We start from the raw sequence: 18,403 nt of genomic DNA, 5'->3' as shown, positions 1-18,403 counted from the left end.
AGTTAAGATAAAGCATTTTAATCACTGTCGATTGTAAATGTATAATTCACTTGTTTGTGGGAGCAGTTTCAGTAAAGTGCATTTGTGCTCAAGACAGTTTTATCTGGCCCCGGGTCTCAAGTTGCGGTGGTTCAGTTTTTCTCACCTACAGGCAAATCTGGAGAAATCCTGCATATTTAAACTCAAGGCATCGTAAAAGCGGATCTTTTACTGTTGTTTCAGGTTAGCTCTTGTTATGATATTCTGAAAAAACTGGAACGAGTTTGCCAAGAATGTGTCAAAAAATGGGTTTGGTAATCTTTGGTGCTATGAATATTCTTGCAACAGATGAGCCAAAACTAAACAATGAAACCAATTCCACAGCACAGAATACAAAGTGGTCTTTATTTTGTGTGAAAGACAGTTCATCAACCTTACATCACAGCTGCTTACAAAATCACGATTTTACAAAAAAGCCAAATTGAGAAGTGCGTGTCAAACATGCAACGATGAATTATTTTAACAGCGTAAGTGACACATACAGCTGGCTTGCTGTACATAAACAATTGCATTCTCATGATTTGTCACATGTAAAAACAGCATCAATGTGCAATCAAACTGTGCTTCATCTCTTATGAATTAGTTGATATTCATGGTGACATGAGTTTTGCAGAAGAACTTTTACTCAGTTTGCTTGTGGTTATTAAGAAAATTGCATCACTGAAGTACAAAATGTCTTTAGTAAATTTGCATTTCATTATTAATTATTAATTTTTTAAAAAAGCCACCATGAATGTTTCTTTAAGGCTGCAACCAAAAGCTTTTTTCCATCAATATTCAATATTTCTTTTACTGGCTCATTGTTTGTGGAAAAAGGCACATCACTGATCCCTGAAGCCAAAGTGAACATATTCAAAGATCATGTTTGGTCTGACCAAACCTCTTAAGTTTAGGGGGAAAGGATGGTACTACACTTTGTGTCTACACAAGATAAAAAAACAAAGTGAAAGTATCACCTGTCTGAACAAATCCATCTTTGTAGTTCCGGTTGTCTGGCAAATTAAACTAACCACATCCTGAAATGTCTAACACTTTGCACCGTGGACTGCCTATGAGGTTAATCGGCCCAGTCAAGAAGCCATGAAAAGAGTAGTGAAATAAAAAAGTTCAAGTATGTCTAACGTGTTAAAATATGGCTCAAAAGACAGCATTGTGCGGATTGCTGAGCACTTCCCATGCAGGCTATTAAACCTGTTTCCCCATCAAAGATTTTCACAAGCAAGAGAAAGAAATAGACCTTTAGAAAAGAAAAAAAACCCCCAGAAAATTAAAAATGTAATTCTGAGCTTTCTAACCCACATACATTTAACTTACAGGATGCTCTTGAATTTGCTACATAATAATTTACCCACCAGGTTCAGGTGGTGCTTTCATTCAGGCTTTGCACAACGCATCAGGTACCGATCCAGTGAATGACATCACTCACACAACAATGGAGACAAATACAAATGTAAATAGAGACGAAAACAAAAAAGACAGACCATCTTCGTGCTTAGACACTTAAGTTACAATAGGCTCCTCATGTATGAGATATTGTTGCTGGTGGACAATCAGCCCGTCTATGGTTTCATGATTACACAAACGCAGAAGGTCAAACTTCCTATCAAACTGACTCACAACAGTGTTCCCTGAAATGTGCAGTGTAAACAGCAAAAAGGCGTCTACGTGTAACACACTCAGCCCGGAAATTCAAGCTGTTATTACTTGTAGACATCTGTAGGTTTTATGTCATGTTGGTATGTGAAAAATAACCTTCCTTTTGGTTAAAGGGCCTGCTGCTGGGGTAAAAGTGAATGCCAGACTTAAATAACTACTCAACACTGAATAAACTTAATAATGCCAAGGTGGTGAAGCATCACTGACATTTGCATCGTGTCTGCCCTCCAAGCAATATGAACGTTAGAAGAGATATTGAGTTGCAAAGTGTACATTTAAATAAAAAAAAAAAAATTCTAGCACTCCCAAAGCCTTTCTTCTAGTTTTCTGACATTAACGAGAAAAATACATCTCTTTGGTCAGCATCGACACAATACAGGGGATTTGTTTCTTTGCATGAAACCCCGGAGAATTGGAGGCAGACTCAAACTCTACTGCCACCTTGTGGTTCACTCGGGTCATGATGTGCAGGATCTCCAGTTCTTTTCCGTACTTGCTGATCATGTCGCACACCGACTGGATGAACCAGGACCCAGTCTGAGTATTCCTCCATGAGTAGTAACCTGTGTGTAGATGAGTCATGGAATATGCTTTGTTCAAATACAATATTTCTTAAAGGAAACAATATGCAAGCATGCAAAAACAAAGACAAGAAAAAGGAAAGGCCCTTATTTTAACCTGGGGCAGTGGAGAAGGCGTAGAGGAAGTCTGCTTCCACAGGGATCTTAACACCATCAGTTCCGCTGTCTGTTTCAATGCCTGGATCCAGATTTGTACCTCTGCAAGCCTATTCAATGTCAACACATGCACAAAAAAAGAAGCAGTGTTCGTTTACAGGTTTGCAGGTTAGAGGAAGTGGACTAGAAGAGAAACCACCACGGTACCTGGATGAAGAAGAGCTTGGGTTTTCCCGCCAGTGATTTACAGCGATCGCCTCGAAAAAGTGAAGTTAGGTGTTTGAGCGCTACTGAGCCGTCCGTGCCGAAGAACAAGTCTTCATCCCCGTGACTCAAAAGAATGCAGACAAAAGAGGCTGAGTTGCTGTGATCTTCCTTGGATGCTTAAAAAAACAAAGAGATGGATAAATGAATACACGTACAGCTGATACATAACAAAAGCATGTGAAAAGAGTCAGTAGCATGAGGCTTATTTTTAATTTTACGAGTAGCAGTGGGAGGTTTAAATCATTCTCACCAGCAGTTAAAACGTTCATTATCTGATCAACTGTCTGGTCATTGTACAGCTTCACATGATAACCTAAATTTTTAAATACTCTCATGGCGTTGCCTGCATCCACGTCAGTACCGTTTCGCTGATTCATGCCTGGAACACACAAAACCACAATTCTGGTTACTTCAACATGAAAACCATGTGCAAGACAAATCAACATTTCCTCCTTCTGAGTGTACAAACAAACAAACAATATAAATGGAGCGCATTTTGATTTAGCTTTTCCACACGACAGCCGGGCATGAGAAACCTGACTGGATGTAGCAGGAGGGAGGTGTACTGCAGCTAAACAGCAGCATCTTCAATTTCTTCTTTTAACACGCTTCTAAGTGTTGTACAAAACCACATTATCGGTCCGTTTTATATTGGATTCTGTTGGTACAAGGGTTTTTTTGCCACTGGCAGGTCAGCATTAGCAGCATGTGCTGTTCGGTGTGCTAGACTCAAGCGAAGCAGGAGCGAGTCTGCATGGATCTACCCAATGACTTTGGTGTTAACAGGCGCACCTATTCTTACTAACGCATGATCTCCGCCCATCTTGAGCAGCAATGAGCCAGAAAATAACAAAACCTACACAGCTGTAAAGAAACGAGAAAAAAAAAAAGACTGCTTTACAGTCACACTGTCAGGGCTTATTCGTCATGAGGCACCTGAACAGAAAAAGAGCTTTGTTATTGTTCAGGTAACTCCTGCTCCTTTCCGCTAACTAAACGACGAAGTACAGGATCAACCACTACTGATGTTTACTTGACTCGACGTGTTTGCTCTGAGAACATCGAGATGCATGTTGAATACGCAGTCGTGTGTGCCCTTTTAGTCCTGCCAGACAAGTTTTCAAAAACACAAATCTGATGGAATATTAAGACCATCACAGGACATTTGTAAAGACAGATGTAGAAGCTGACTGAGACTGGGGGGTTTGGGGGCACTTCTGATTTTTAGAGGGCAAAAAAAAAAAAAAAAAAAAAGAGATATTCCCATTTCAGTAGATACAAATAACACATGGCTATACTGACAAAGATAAATGAAAAGCTGCCATTTGATGTTTATTTTGATGTTTATTCATTGCTATCACGTAAGGGACCTGAGACCTGTATATCCATCAGTATAGTCAGGTGTACATCTTGGGCTTTCTGGCTTTCTTTTCAAAATGATGGGCAAAACTTTGATTCAGTGTCCTCTATGGTTGGCAATAGGAGTTACTAATTCCTGAGTACTTCACTTTTGCTCAGAATTGTAGGAGATTCAGACTTATCGCAGTGTGAGGGATGAGATATTAGAGCAAGATGAAAGGTCAGAGAAGGACACACCAGCTTTCGAGGAGCCTGAACTCGAGCGCAATGATGGCACCAACCATCCGTTACAGTTTTAGGGCTCTGAACAATTTCAGAGAACATAATCAGCTAAAAGTTTGATTTCTTAAACTATTTAATATGTACCGATTAATGATATATTTGCTAGAAGTGCATTAAAATGTATTGTTCCTTTCTCTGTCATTTACATTCCAACCCCATTGAAATGAGGTTAAACCTTTTTTCTTTGTTAAAACAAGAACATGAAAACAGGACAACACAGCCCACAACCACCAAGCCTGGAGGCCCTCTGATTACCTCAAACAGTAAAACAGCAAACAGGTTTTTGGAGAGACAAAAAAGAAAAAGTTAGAGAACACAAACCAGAGGGAAAGGTTAATCTCTGAAAGTAAATGGAAAAAAAGCCAGTATCACGCAACCAGTATAATCATCTGAGCCTCAGAAAATGATAAAGAACTCTGTGCCAACACCCAAAAGCAACAATATTTAAAACAACTTCATTCCTAATAAAATCTACATTTTGAATATTCTCAAACAAAATACTCCACAGCAAATGTTGAACAGGAAGAGGAACTGATCAGCATACTCTCTTGTGGTGCCAGTCATCTTATAGATCACACCCATGCCTTGCGTGCCTGATCATACTTTGAGTCATGTGTCTGAACTTGCTGATGAGCCAGCTGACAGTAAAATGTGCTGGCAGCTCCCAAAACCTACTGTCATCAAATGCAAGGATACTTAACACGTAAACTGCAACAGATCCAACCAGAACATCTAATAAACCTGCAGTAAATGGAGGAAATAGGAATCCACAGCATTAAGGTTAAACCTTCCACACCTATAAACTCTCAAAAGGTGTAGAAGTGAGATGAATCACCTGGTTTCTGTCCTACATAGAGAATAGAGGAGAAGAGAAGCCACACTTTAGCACTGCCTCCACACTGTGGGCCATTACTGCATAGAGTTCAAGCCTCAACGCAGTGATGCGACACGTTACCAAGGGAGAGCTTAGCATTGCAAATAAGCCCTAACAAACACTTGTCAACAGGCAGATGAAACGTGAGCCTTTAGCCTCAACACACACTCATACAACAAGGTGGCATCACCTGACATTTAACACTCAAAGAAGTCCCCTCCTCCAGCTTTCTACCATGCACACCCCTGTGTCAAAGGCGTCTAGTAAAAATGGGGGGCTGGATGTATTGTCATTAGAAACACTAGTATGGGAATGACATGGGCATATTTGACACCTAATTAAAGTTTTAACAAAGAAAATTTGAGACAATGGATCCATTACCCAAAGTTAACCTTTACCATTAGTCTGGATTCACTTCCCTATGTAAATAGTTAACTCGGTGCACCACCCATACCTGTTTTTATTTACTAAGCATGAAGAAAACAAAGCAAATACATTTTCTAATGTGTTAATACAGCAACTGGTTTCAACAGTTGTGCAAACATTGTCCTCTATATCAGCTTTGGTCTCTGTATCACTAGTTTATTACTTCACGTAAGGGCCCTAACTTGGCTGAACAACAAAGTGCAACAAGAGCAAAACTGAGCTAATAAATAACCTGTAACCCACATAGTGGTTGCTTTTTTGTCCAGATCCATAAAATATCTTGCAATGAACTGGTTGTAATATAAATTGCTAAAGCCCTGAACTCCAGCAGCACAATTCCCGCACACACATCCCAACACTTTAACACGTTTTAAGACCTTCATGTCAAATGTACAGCCATACTGGAGTGGTTTATGCATTCTCTTAGGAAGGGAAAGGTCACTGGTTTGATTCCAGTCGAAGACACAAATCCCTTCGGGGTTGTGTCAAGTGTAAAAACTCTGCCAAATCAAACATGCGGAGCTCCCTGCTAAAGTCACCCTTTGTGACAAGGGAGCTCTAGGTCAATTTTTATGTCTAAAGTGCATAATGGAGTTCAGTAGATCCAAGTTAAATTATGAACTGTATGCATGCAGCAGAACCCTGATGAGCTCTTTTGCATGCATAGTTCCAAAATTAAAGCCTTAATTTCTTCACCCAACTCATCTATATTATGCAGTGCTGGTCAAATCATCGCACATTTCACCTAAAGAGAAATGGATCATCAGTTTGTCTAATGTTACACACGTTAAATGTCACAGACCTGCTGTATATACCAAGTGTAGCTCTACAGCTTCTCACATATGTGACATTTTATCACCTTTCGATTTGCGCTTGAAACTGAATCAGGAAGATTAATTTTAGATGTTACTTACAGCTGTTTCGTTTCGAGTTTAAATTTCAGAAACTAACAGACCGCCCAAATGCTCACCTGTACTCCTGTCAAAGTTCTTGTTGTTGATGATGATACACTGGCCAATTCTGGGGAAATCGAGGCGGTATCTGAAGCTGTGTGACTGGGGCTTGGCATCCACGTCCATGGGGACAGAAGCAGACGAAGAGCCCGCTGATCTGACGGACAAGCCAACATTTAGTTTAGAAGTTTAATGTGTGATTAGAAACTCAGCAAATAATGCACGTCAGAGAAATGCTGCTGTAAATAAAGAAAGAAGCATGCAAAGATTGGACTACAGTTGCAGCTCCGTTATATCAAACGATCAAATAGCACAATGTTAAAGTACAGCAGAGCGTTAATACAGCAATAAAAAAGGAGGAGAAGAAGAAGAAGAAGAAGAAGAAGAAGAAGAAGAAGAAGACAAAACGAGCGGCTGTGATCTTTGAGGTCAAGGACGACAAACGGTTTCACTCTTACCATGAACCGTCAACAGGATATGAACACAATAGATCGCAACACATAAAGATCGCTAACTAGCTTAATCCAGTGACTCACTGTTTTCCGTTGCCTGGCTTTGCGTCTGTATCGTCCACTCCAGGTCCGGATCCGTTTTCCGACATTTTTCACAGGCAAGTAATTAAACGCTAACCAAACAAATTCACGCTCTCTATGTGACAAAGAGAAGGCCTCAAAAATGCCCAGTCGTGCTCTGGCAGCGGATGTTCTCCCTTTACTGCTGCTGTGTGGTCCTGAGGGACTCTCTGCTGACTGGTAAACAAAAGATGCTGATGTCACTCAGAGATGCGCTCGTTTTACGTTCAGGGGCGTGCCGAGACGAGAACAGCTACAAACGTCCACGAAACGACTTCTCCAGACGCAAACAACATACGTTTGATCACTGAATTTAACTAACAATCGACCCAAGGCGTTTCACAATAACAGAAATATAATTTAATTCGGGTTCTTACATTTTATTTTTATTTTAACTCGTGTAATACAATCACTGGCTACTTTGTTGAGTACACCCATTCAACCACAATTTTACATAAATATCAGCCAATCACATGGTAGATGCATTCGAGCGTAGACACCAGAGATGTCAATCTCATTTTATATCGTGGGCCACATCCAGCCCACTATGATCTAAACTCAATCAGACCGTCAGTGTAAAAACGTTTAGTTACACATTTACGGTGCAAATTAGTTTTTCTATGCCAAAGTTTTTCATCTTTAGTAACTGAAAAGAAATCTATCAGCACATTCTCGGGGTTTACATTGTAAATGTGTAAAGTTACAGAAACATTTTGGTAGCTTGCTGTCCCGTATTTATGAAATAAATCTTTTTATGTTAATTCATATAAAATGTTTTTTCTTGTGGACCCATTTTAAATGAAAATATTGCAAATACATTTCAGAAACTGCTGACTTACTGGGATTTTTCCAAGCAGTCATCTTTAGGGCTTACAGAGAGCCCAATCCAAGAAAGAACCTTTGAAATGTGGTGAAACAGATTTGAATCACTGGATGCGCAGCCAACTCATCTGCAGCAACTGTGTGATGTTATCATGTCAATATGGTCCACAATGTCACCTCTAAAGGAATGTTTCCAGCACCTTGCTGAATCTATGCCACAAGTAATTAATGCACCTCTAAAGGCAAAAGGACCCAACCCTGTATGAGTAAGGTGTCCCTAATATAGTGTCCAGTGTGTGAACATTTGAAAGTATAGTTTCATCTTTAAAATGAATTAAACCTTTGCACATCCAGGAGTACTTGTTTATAAAAGACCCAAGTTCCACCTTTAACTAGACGTGGAGCTTATTTACACAGACACTACATTATTAAATGTTGGTATGTTGTTTTCAAGGGGTACAGCAATTCAAACAGGTTGAAATAAAAAGTAGTCATCTGCTTTGAAATTACACATATACATTATATTAGTAAAACCGCTTTGTTGAGAGTTGATAAAATTAATACCAAAGATAAGCAGTTCATCTCAATTCAGACTTTAATCCAGCCACAATCTCTAAAACAGGGGTGCTCAATCCCAGTCCTCGAGAGCTACTGTCCTGCAGCTTTTAGATGCATCCTTGTTCCGACACAGCTGAATCAAATGAATGGCTTGTTATCAGGCCTTTTCCAAACTTGATGGCATGCTGAAGAGGTAATCAAACATTTGATTCAGCTGTGTTGGAGTAGGGATGCATCTAAAAGCTGCAGGACAGTAGCTCTCGAGGACTGGGATTGAGCACCCCTGCTCTAAAACAATCCTTTTAAAAACTCCATCAAAAGGACAGAAAAAGGTGAAAAGTTTCCTTAGAATTGTAATTCATTTCATATTTTATTGAACATGGTTTAGGAAAAGTTTCCAGAACAAGCTCACACAAATATCTCAATAGCCAACATCAAAATCTGACCAACTGAGCTTTGGACAGTTGTAGACGAGGACAGTCAGAAAAAAAGGAGGTAAAAAAAAAAAAAAAAAACCACACTAGCTGGAACAAAGTGATGAAACTGGTGGAAACCGACAGAAAAAAAAAACTAGAAACATAAAGATGAAATGACAGAACCACACAATTCAAACGAACACAGAAACAGAAATGTTACATGTAATAAAAACAACAGAGGACACAAATCTGTACACCTATTCTATAAAGAAGTGTTTTTAAATAGCTCGCAGAGCCTCGGTGAAGATGACGGTGGCAGAACACAAATAAAGACGAATATTTCAAACTGAAAGCTAACTTGGTTGCTAAAGAGCTACATGTTGTAACACGGTGCCCTCGATTCAGAAAATGAAACTATGTTCATATGGAGTAAACAATGATAATGAAACACAAAAAACCCCAAAACAAAACTTTAAAAGTGCATCACTCTTTTTATATTCTTCATCAACACAACTACTTATGATCACAGTTATTTCACTATTTGGTGTATTCACACGGAAATCATTTTCTAGCGCTGTTTTTGTCATCTTTGTTGGTAGAGCTTATTTTAAGTACACTTTAATATGACATTGATTAAAACTTTCTATCACCTGCACAGTCCACCACCTCGAGACAAACAACAGCAAAGACCGAGACAAAAGTCGGTTTGTGCAGCTTTAGTGTTCTTGCTCAACGCTACCCCCGCATTTCAATTTGTGCCTCTTGTAGGAGCAGAGGCACTGTTATTGCTATTTTAAAAAAACAAAAAAGAAAATCTAAACTCACAGCACACAAATATTTGTAATCAAGATTAAAGCTATGCTCGCCAAGTCTGAAGTTAACCACAAAGGCCAAACCACTCGCTTCAAATGCCCTCAGTTTGCAAATCCTCGAGTTAGCAGTAAACTCCACGCAGCGCCGTGACAACTCAGCGCACAGATCTGCTGATTTAAATTTAGTCACAAACTCACGTGGATGGCCTCGACATCTACTGTGAAACCAGGAGTGAAACTTTTAAAGCTAAATTAGAAAAATACATCTGAAATTTATCAGCTTTGAGAAGTGGGGCAGTTTTCCCCAATGCAAATGTCACAAACGCAAATGTCATAGCTGTTGTTTCAATTCTTGAGCAAAGACGCCCCCCCCCCCAAAAAAGAGTGTTTTCTGAGGTTAAGTGACTGTGACCACAGACAACCTAAAAATGCATCTGCAACAGTAACTGCCATTTCAGTAGTACTCTACTACTCCTGTAGTATGAAATGAACGATGTATGAAGCCATATTCAGGTTTTATATGAGTAACTCCACCAATAAGCGGGACAGCACAGTTATAATAAATACTTCTGGATCTTTGCGGTGTACTTACAGGGCATAGGAGGAGTATTAGAATGGGGGAAAATAAGACAGTTCAAACCATTTTTTTAAAAGTCTTAGTATATAGCTATATTATACCTCCATAGTTGTTGTTTCAGGGGTTGAAGCAGCACCACAAATCACTATAAATCCAAAGGCAAATTCTGCATTAGAGGCCGACTGATATATCAGCTATTTGCCGATTTGTCAGTATTGGCATTTAGAATGACCTATAAATGAGAATGAAATGCAGAACACAGAAACACAAGGAATATTCTGATTGTTGATGTTACGCTTTGTCCACTTCCCTGTTGGCTACACTGTGTTTGAAACACAACAGAAACACAACCAGATGCTCTGAGCATAGTCAGGCAGAGCGTAAACGAGTAGATAAATAAATACATGTAACAAATGTTAAGGAAATGTGTTTATGTGCCCAAAAAGAAAATTAAAAGGTCACTGTGTCAAATTTAGGCCAGTATATCAGTCTTAGAAATCCTATATCAGTCTGGCTCTGTATCTCTGTATCGAATGTATGTTCATTTATCTCCAAAATGCCAAAAGCTAAGCTTGTGGCCTGAAAATGGTAACGTGGATATTACTGTGGGAATTATAAAAGGATGCGATTTAACTTTGACTTGCTGTGGTTTTGTGCTGAGGAGGCTTTGGAGTATTTGGAAAACAAACAGGAATGTGGCAGAAAAACATACATTAATCATGTTAGGTAGTACCTCAACCTATCAGAGCAAGCCTTTCATATCGAAAGGTACCATCTGGGTCAATAACCCTTCCAACAATAGCACATCCAAAGAAACTGCAGAATGACATTTTCAGAAAGAGCTGCTGCAAACTGCAACCTGAAGGCTGGATCAGAAAACCCTGGACTGGGAAGAAGCTGTGGACCAAAACCAAGCTAAACTTCAGGGTTTGAGAGGCAGTGGGAGGAACACCAACCAGCTGCAGGGTGACTACAATGCCACACAGGCAATCGTGTGTACTTAAACGCGAAGTCCAGCCGACCTTGATCCTGCTGAACGGAGGGGCTGAAGGAGGTTGGTCAGATGACGGGCTAGGCTGATGTCAAACTGGATTTCCTAATTAATGTGATAGGAAAAAGGGGTCCCTCTAACGATCGTGTCATTTGTACACCTCAGTGGGGAAATTGTTCAGCTGTGCTCAGAAGACGTCAGGGCACATATCCCAGTTCCCTTGCTCCTTAGCTTCCCAGTAACCCCCCTTGTAGATGTGCAACGTTTCTCCGGACACAGGATCATCTATCTTCTCAAACCACAGTGCTTGGTAGGTGTCTGGTTGGGCACCTATTGAAAAAGAAAAGAACGTTTCAATTTAGAAGCTACAGTAAAGGTTAACCCGCCCCCACTCAGCCAGGATTACATATCATGCTTAAATTAAGCCGATATGCATTCAGAGTTCTGCCCATGAGAAACAAATAAATGTTAGCATTACCTTGATCTTCAGATGCATCCTATACAAACAAAATGCAGGGGGCTCTTTCTGTATAACCACTTGGAGAGGACCAGGCTCACAAATAACACACTAGCTGCTTCAGAGTCAGAGGATGCTGGTCAATCACAGACAAACTGCCACTCTACAATGTTGTGAGGCCTCTACAGCTGTATACAGCTACTCTAAGAGGGTCTAAGAGATGGGACAACAGTCGAAATGAATGTTACTTGCTTTTGGCTGGAGCTCCATAAGGGCCTTCCCTGCCTTCCACTAAGAGAGCAAATTGTAAAGAGGAAAATGGTGGAAGTTGGATGTTTTTCTGGTCATTAGGATTCAACTACATTACTAGAAAATGTGATATACTGGTGCTATGCATTAAATCATGATCAGAATACTTGCTTATATAAGGGAAGAGTGACGGTCCATAAGGGGCTATTAAAAGAAAAAGAAAAACAAAAAAAGGATGATTCTTCTTTGGAAGTTGAGACATAACAGAACTGCTGTGATTTGAAAATGACAGTGAGTGAAAACGAAATGGACTACTTGCATGCAACAGGTGTATGAGGGGGGGAATCCTCAGTGTCAGCTGAGCAAAACCCAGCACAAACATAAAGACACATCCAAAATCCACATAAAAAAGATTTCTTCAAATTTTAAAAGTGCCATGTGTCGCATCTAAGGCATTATTTTCTGCTCAAAAATTTAACAAAAGCCCAACAGACTAATCGTAACAAAGAAATAAGTTGATTTGTGTAATAAACTGATTGTGCTTTAAGAACTGATAGGTCATTTAGATTTGACCTGATTAGGTGGTTCTATAGAGGGTTAGATTATAGATCTTCTCTTTGCTGGTCTAAAATGTGAACATGAGTTAACAATGAGTGAAAATCTCTTTACACTTATAGTTTTGTTCATTATAACCAGGAAGTGAAAATCACTGGAACATCCAAAATGACACATATGAGCTGTGAAGTCACTGATAGCAGCAAACGCACCCAGCAACCACCCCGTGGACATAAACGGTACTTGCTCAGTAAAAAAGCCACACAAAGCACCTTTAAAAGTACACTTTGTATAAAACTGTAAAATGATACTTGCTTTCATCAGAAATCTCACTTGAAGCAGGAGCAGGCTCTTTTGCATCAGCTAAATGAAACAGAAAGGAACGGGGGAGGGGGGGGGGGGGGGACATATTAATATAAATAAGCTGTTATTAAGAGAGGAGGATGCTGAGCACCTTAATACTGAACGCACAAACATTTCGTGTGTGCACTTTTGATTGTGCGGTCTGAAGTTCACACCAAAGGTGAGAAGAGACTAAGCTGAGTACTTGCTTTTCAAAGGCGAGTCATTGATCGAAGCCTCAGTGACAGCTTAGCATTAAGAGAGGAGGGGGGGTTAAAAAAAAGGAAAGACAAGAAACACCAAGACAGACAAAAATGGATAAAAGATGAATGGACACAACATCAGACAGAAATATAAGACAAATACAAACAAAACAAAAAAAAAAAAATCAAACCCATGCTAAACACAAACTCGCTCTCCGTCGTCCTACCTTCCTCAGGTGAGCTGGCTGCTTTCACAGCTTCTCTCTCTCTTTCTCGACGGGTGCTGCGTTGTTTTTCTTCTAGACGCTGTTTCTCTGCGTTGGCCTCGTCCCAGTGGCCTTCCTCCATTAACCGCTGGTCAGGTCGCCGCCGACTGTCTGTTGGCGCAACTCCCTCTTCGGGTTCATTGAGAGTCAGAGCCAAAGAGGAGAAGTAGTACATGTTCTCTGCTCCCTCCCTGCAAATTCAACAATATAAAAACATTAAAAGTAAAGAGCAGCAGTATTTACAACAGCTCCGCTCCAAATGTTTGAGAACACGTTCACACTTCTGAACGTCGCCAGGCTTTAAGACTAAAACACTTACGGTAACGGGTTCTTTCTCCAGATTTCTTTGGCTTTGAGTGTCTGATAGACAGTCCTCTGTTTGCCTTCAGTGCCATTTTCACCTTTACTGCTCTGCATAATTTTGGAAAACTCCATTTTCTCATCCCACGTTCCTGACAGGACATAATGCGCTTTTCCATCCTTATCTGTTACTACTCCTGTTACCTAGAAGGAGACATTAATTAATTAAGATATGTTAATTGCAGGCTGTAGAGGAGAGAAAATAATAAAACCATTGCCATTAAAGGCTTCCTATAAGTTTCCTGGGAAAATGACGGCTCATATGCAGAAGGAAAGAGGATGAGGATGACTCAACAGAATCAACTTATGTACTAGTGGATGTAATAACATCATCTTGAAAGGAAAATACTGCCTGAGGAAACCTCACTCAAATTATCTTATTTAAACAAACACAAAAAAAGAAAAAGGAAAAAAAGGAGCCAACCTTTCTCGGTACATCTCTGGAGAAATAACTGTAGGGAGCGAACTTGAGGTGGCAGCGATCTCCTGTCTTGTGGTTCACCACATCTATCTCTCCCGACTGGCACAGGACAAAATAAAGAAAGAAAATGTTCTGCGTGTTTTGTTCTCTAGCAGATTAAAATCAAAACATCATATGAAAACATCTAATGTTTTCATAATGTTTAAGCTAAAACATTTTGGCATTACCTGATCGATCCACAATTTCCCAACAATAATGTTGTGAACTGTTGTGGTCACTTTTTTCCAAGAATAGTGATTGTTGCTCTTTTCAAATATACACTGAATAGAACCTGGAGAGAGAAAAGGGAATGATGTTGCAAGTGATGGAAACGTATCCCATATATCCCATGAACTAAAGTGAAAAAATGAAATTCTACACTGAAATAGTGAATTACAGTAGTGTAAGACAGACGGTGTTCACTGGATAAAAACATCAGGCTTAGCAGGTGTATTGTTCTCGCATGCTGTGTCTTTGTTTGCAGCTATACAAACACACACACGCACTCACCCAAAGGCATGATAGAGAGATATTTCCCTCTAAACTTGCTGGCTAGTGTTATCTCCTGTCTGAGGGTCCAGCCCTTTTCAGAGAAGGCGTGGTGGGCTGCGGCAGGTGGGTGGTGACTGACCTAAGAAGAGGTAACAAAGAGAGAGAAGAGTCAGGAAGCTTAACATATGGTCACTGTAGTTATACAATGGCTTTGAGTGCATTAAGAAAACAAACATGACTAGGACAAAATACTACATGAGTAAATAAAGCATGTTTGCAATGGAAACAGGTAAAACCTGAATCAAAACGATTATAATTTGTGAAAAAACAATGCAATGTAGACCATTTCTGTGTTTTACAATGTGTGTTGTTTTTTTTTTTAACTACCTGTTCACAAAGAGAGCGATAACCGCACTCTCTGTGCCGATCGAGCTCAAAGGTTTCTCCGAGCAGAGGGTTGAAGGGCTTTCCTGTGCGGTGGACTGTGGTGGAGTAGGAAGACACTGTGAAGGCTGCCACATAACACATCTGCTCTAGAGAGCTATGACTCTTTGCAGCCTTATCAAGGAGTTCGTAGTACTCCAGGTCTTCAGACAGACGTTGCAACATTGACAGGGGCTCATTAAAATTCACCTAAAAATTCACAGAGACACATCTCATCACTTCTGATTATTTTTAAATGGAAAAGTCACATTGACGCTGTTGTGTGCACAGATTTCTTACAGGCATCGGTATTTTTGAGAGCTCCTTTCCAATACAATTCTTCATGATGCTCCACAGATTGAGGTAATAGTTTGGTTTGTCCGGGATACGAGTTCGCCTTTGCCTAACTGGCTCCAGCTCCAGCGGCTGTGGAGACTCTGGGTTTGATGCCAAAGAAAGTTCATCAAACTGATGGAAGATAAAGAAAATATCAGCAGGAGTTAGGTGGCTTTGATATGGTAATGCAGTTAATACAAAAATAATTAGATATAAAAATTTAACGCACATTTACCGACTGATCATCCGTCCCAGTCTCACTGCTGATCCCACTGATGTTGCTGCCAGATCTCCTGTAGAAGAGGATAAGAGTCAAGTATAAAACAAAACACATGTGGAGGAAAAGAAACGTCTGACAATAGAAAATATCAGTTTGTACCTGTGATATTTGGGGTCAGCGGGGACAGTAATAAACTCTGCTGGCTCCTCCATAGCATCAAAGAACTCATTGTCATCATCCTCGTCACTGGCATCGGCTTTCCCTGAAACACCCCCTGAAATGAAGAAAGAGTTGGAAGACTGAATAACTTAACGGTTCGACAGACCTCAGCAGATCGGTAACGAAGGTGGCAGAGTAAGAATTTCCGATGATGAAAAGACTCTCACCTTTGTTTCCTAAGGCAGGATTACTGAATGAAGGGGGGAGAACTGTTGCTCCTCTGAAAGCTCTTTCTAGGTGGTTGTGCTGTTTGGCTAGCTGCTCCAGAGTCTCCTCCAGACGTATCCTCTGTTCTCTTTCAGTCTGTAAGGCCTTCTGCCAGCGCTTACTGTGGCTCTGAGCCATGGAAAGGAAGTCTCTACATGCCTAGAGGATCACGCAAAAAAATAGACATCATCAGTAACACACTCAGGGGGAGAGCTGTTTGCTCAACTTTTATTAACGCTTGATTGACTTACGTTGATCATGGCATTGGATGTGATTCGGAACAGCGTGGCTCTCTCTGTGACTTGTTTGACCTTTTCTCCCATGTCCACTGCGACACGAAGTCCTTCAAGTTCTGATAAAGACCTAAAATTGTGAAATAAAGATTTTAATGGGTAAGCGTAATTAAAAAAAAAAAAAAAAGATTAGTTAATGGATAATAGTCTGTTAGTAAGTACTACCTTTGGAGAGCAGACCCATGCTTGACAATGAGATCATTGCAGGTGGCAAGATCCTCCACTTTGCTGTTAAGTGTGCGTAATGTAGACTGGATTTCTGTGTTACGGCAGTCTCCACCCTGTCCTGAGTTTGGCGAGACTGCAGGGAAATCGTCACCTGAGTCATCTAAGGAAGAAAACAGAGAGTGTCATTAGTCAACACAAACACAATTCAGTGAAAGAGTTTGCTTCTGGGTGCTTTGTAAGCTTTCTCTATGGAGTCCCCTGCATTGTCCTCTGGTAAGAGTCCCTCTTACCAGATTCCGCCTGCATTTGGACAGCCTTCGCCTTTGCAAGTTCCAAAGCAGTGATCCATCGCTGGCGCTCTACTTCGGAGCTGGCCTTCAGGTGATAGGTCTGTGCCCCTCCATTAGAAATCACAAAATTGCACGAATCTTCCACAGCAATGTTGGCTGTGGCCAAGTTAATGGTGCCTCTGCATGTGTGACCCATCTCAGCCTGAGTCCTGAAGACAGAGACGACAACAGCAGTCAAATCTGCAGTTTGCAAATCACTTACATTTATAGATGTGTACTGCTCAGATGGCTTTGTGGTGTTATTGTGGTTCTGTTGCTGTCCTGTAAAAAGGCCTTTATTACAAGGCATACTTATAATAAAATTTTAATGCATGGATCCTCTTTAAGCTATACTTTTGCAATTTCTTTTTGAGCTTGGAATAGAGTAAATTCATTGCAAATTATTATAGCTTCAGTATTCTTCATATAACTTACCTGTAGTAAGAGAGCAAGCCATTGCTGAGAACAAACCAGCGTCTTTGGTAACCTTTTATGTAGTTTGTCCATTTGAAGAGCCAACCCTTGTATGTGTCTCCAGGGGTCGGAGTAGGGGACTTTGGCTCTGACATCACAACAGCCTGTGCTTTCACTGAGTGATGTTACAGGCTGTGGAGAGAAAAACATTTACAGGTGCATTACTGTAAAGTTTGTGTCATGCACATCACATTTGATACATGATGTGCATGATACAAGCTCACTATAAAGACATCACACTTACAGTAAATCAAGACACATTGTAACTACATCCTAAAGTTTATACCATCTTATAACCATATAATTCATCAATCTTTGGCTATATAAGACACAATGCGTTACGGGTAACGGAAGCAGATTCAACCTGCGCCACTAAGATCGGCTGCAATCACTTATGTTTATGTTTACCGAGTCATCAGAATTAAACCTACATAGCCACGCTTGTCAAAGGTAAAAAAAAATATGACTCAACACTGGCACTAGCTCTGGCTCCGTGAAACTTTTAGGCTTGTCGTGGCACCTTCCAGTGAAAACAAAACGAGCTGAGGGACGCTGACACGACTCCAATAACCTGCTTCGCTACAGTTTTATCGCGTTTGAAGGAAACTAATAAACATCCAGAAAACACAGCTCAGCGCCGATAACAGTGAGCTCAACCGTTCCCTTGGTCTCGTAGGATTACATGGAAGTGTCAAATTAACAGCATGGATACTGATAGTGAACTTACCCCGATTACCACATCAAAGCTACTTAAAACTCTGCCCGCTGTCACTAAGCTTGCGGTTAGCTAAACAACAGGAAGCTTTGGAAAAGCTGACACGCCGCAGACGTTGACAATTATCGTTTTAAACCGTGCAGCCCTCTCACTATGCATCCATCCGATGCATAACTTAATGTAATATAGCTGCAAGACTCACCGATGGGCGGGCATATCGAGCTTGATGATGCGACGTTAGCTCGCTAGTTTTTGCTTCGCTAACCACTTTGCTACAGGTTGTGCAACAAAATAGGGTTCGACCAGCATCTAAACCGTGCGCTTTAGTTCCGCCAGTCAATCTAAACGCCTCTC

The 18,403-nt window shown here is 40.5% G+C and overlaps 2 protein-coding genes across 5 annotated transcripts; both read right to left on the bottom strand.

Moving 5' to 3' along the window:
* Nucleotides 1-364: 364 nt before the first annotated feature.
* Nucleotides 365-7,284, bottom strand: casp3a (caspase 3, apoptosis-related cysteine peptidase a). The gene is made up of 6 exons (XM_085409553.1): nucleotides 7,070-7,284; nucleotides 6,551-6,690; nucleotides 2,890-3,018; nucleotides 2,580-2,755; nucleotides 2,374-2,482; nucleotides 365-2,258 (listed from the first exon to the last, which is right to left on the bottom strand). Exons 1-6 carry the CDS (start codon nucleotides 7,132-7,134, stop codon nucleotides 2,029-2,031), a joined length of 849 nt encoding a protein of 282 aa, XP_085265679.1. The 5' UTR covers nucleotides 7,135-7,284; the 3' UTR covers nucleotides 365-2,028.
* A 1,685-nt stretch (nucleotides 7,285-8,969) lies between these two features.
* On the bottom strand, nucleotides 8,970-18,345 carry LOC146667838 (oxysterol-binding protein 1-like). 4 transcript variants are annotated; one of them, XM_085409547.1, is made up of 18 exons: nucleotides 18,252-18,345; nucleotides 17,296-17,466; nucleotides 16,822-17,030; nucleotides 16,529-16,691; nucleotides 16,322-16,433; nucleotides 16,031-16,229; nucleotides 15,804-15,918; nucleotides 15,654-15,717; nucleotides 15,389-15,556; nucleotides 15,053-15,298; nucleotides 14,684-14,804; nucleotides 14,362-14,465; nucleotides 14,138-14,233; nucleotides 13,673-13,857; nucleotides 13,315-13,544; nucleotides 13,094-13,132; nucleotides 12,858-12,905; nucleotides 8,970-11,611 (listed from the first exon to the last, which is right to left on the bottom strand). In XM_085409547.1, exons 2-18 carry the CDS (start codon nucleotides 17,427-17,429, stop codon nucleotides 11,469-11,471), a joined length of 2,376 nt encoding a protein of 791 aa, XP_085265673.1. In that variant the 5' UTR covers nucleotides 17,430-17,466; nucleotides 18,252-18,345; the 3' UTR covers nucleotides 8,970-11,468. The 4 variants fall into 4 exon arrangements, with proteins under 4 accessions (XP_085265673.1, XP_085265674.1, XP_085265675.1 ...); XM_085409548.1 differs by lacking the exon at nucleotides 18,252-18,345 and adding an exon at nucleotides 18,062-18,231; XM_085409549.1 differs by lacking the exon at nucleotides 13,094-13,132.
* Nucleotides 18,346-18,403: the final 58 nt, after the last annotated feature.

This window comes from Rhamphochromis longiceps, linkage group LG6 (genome assembly GCF_057381845.1).
Source record: "Rhamphochromis longiceps isolate RC_006_pf linkage group LG6, R_longiceps_female_GT1.1, whole genome shotgun sequence".
Classification (NCBI taxonomy): domain Eukaryota; kingdom Metazoa; phylum Chordata; class Actinopteri; order Cichliformes; family Cichlidae; genus Rhamphochromis; species Rhamphochromis longiceps.
This window is presented reverse-complemented; position numbering and strand designations above follow the sequence as displayed.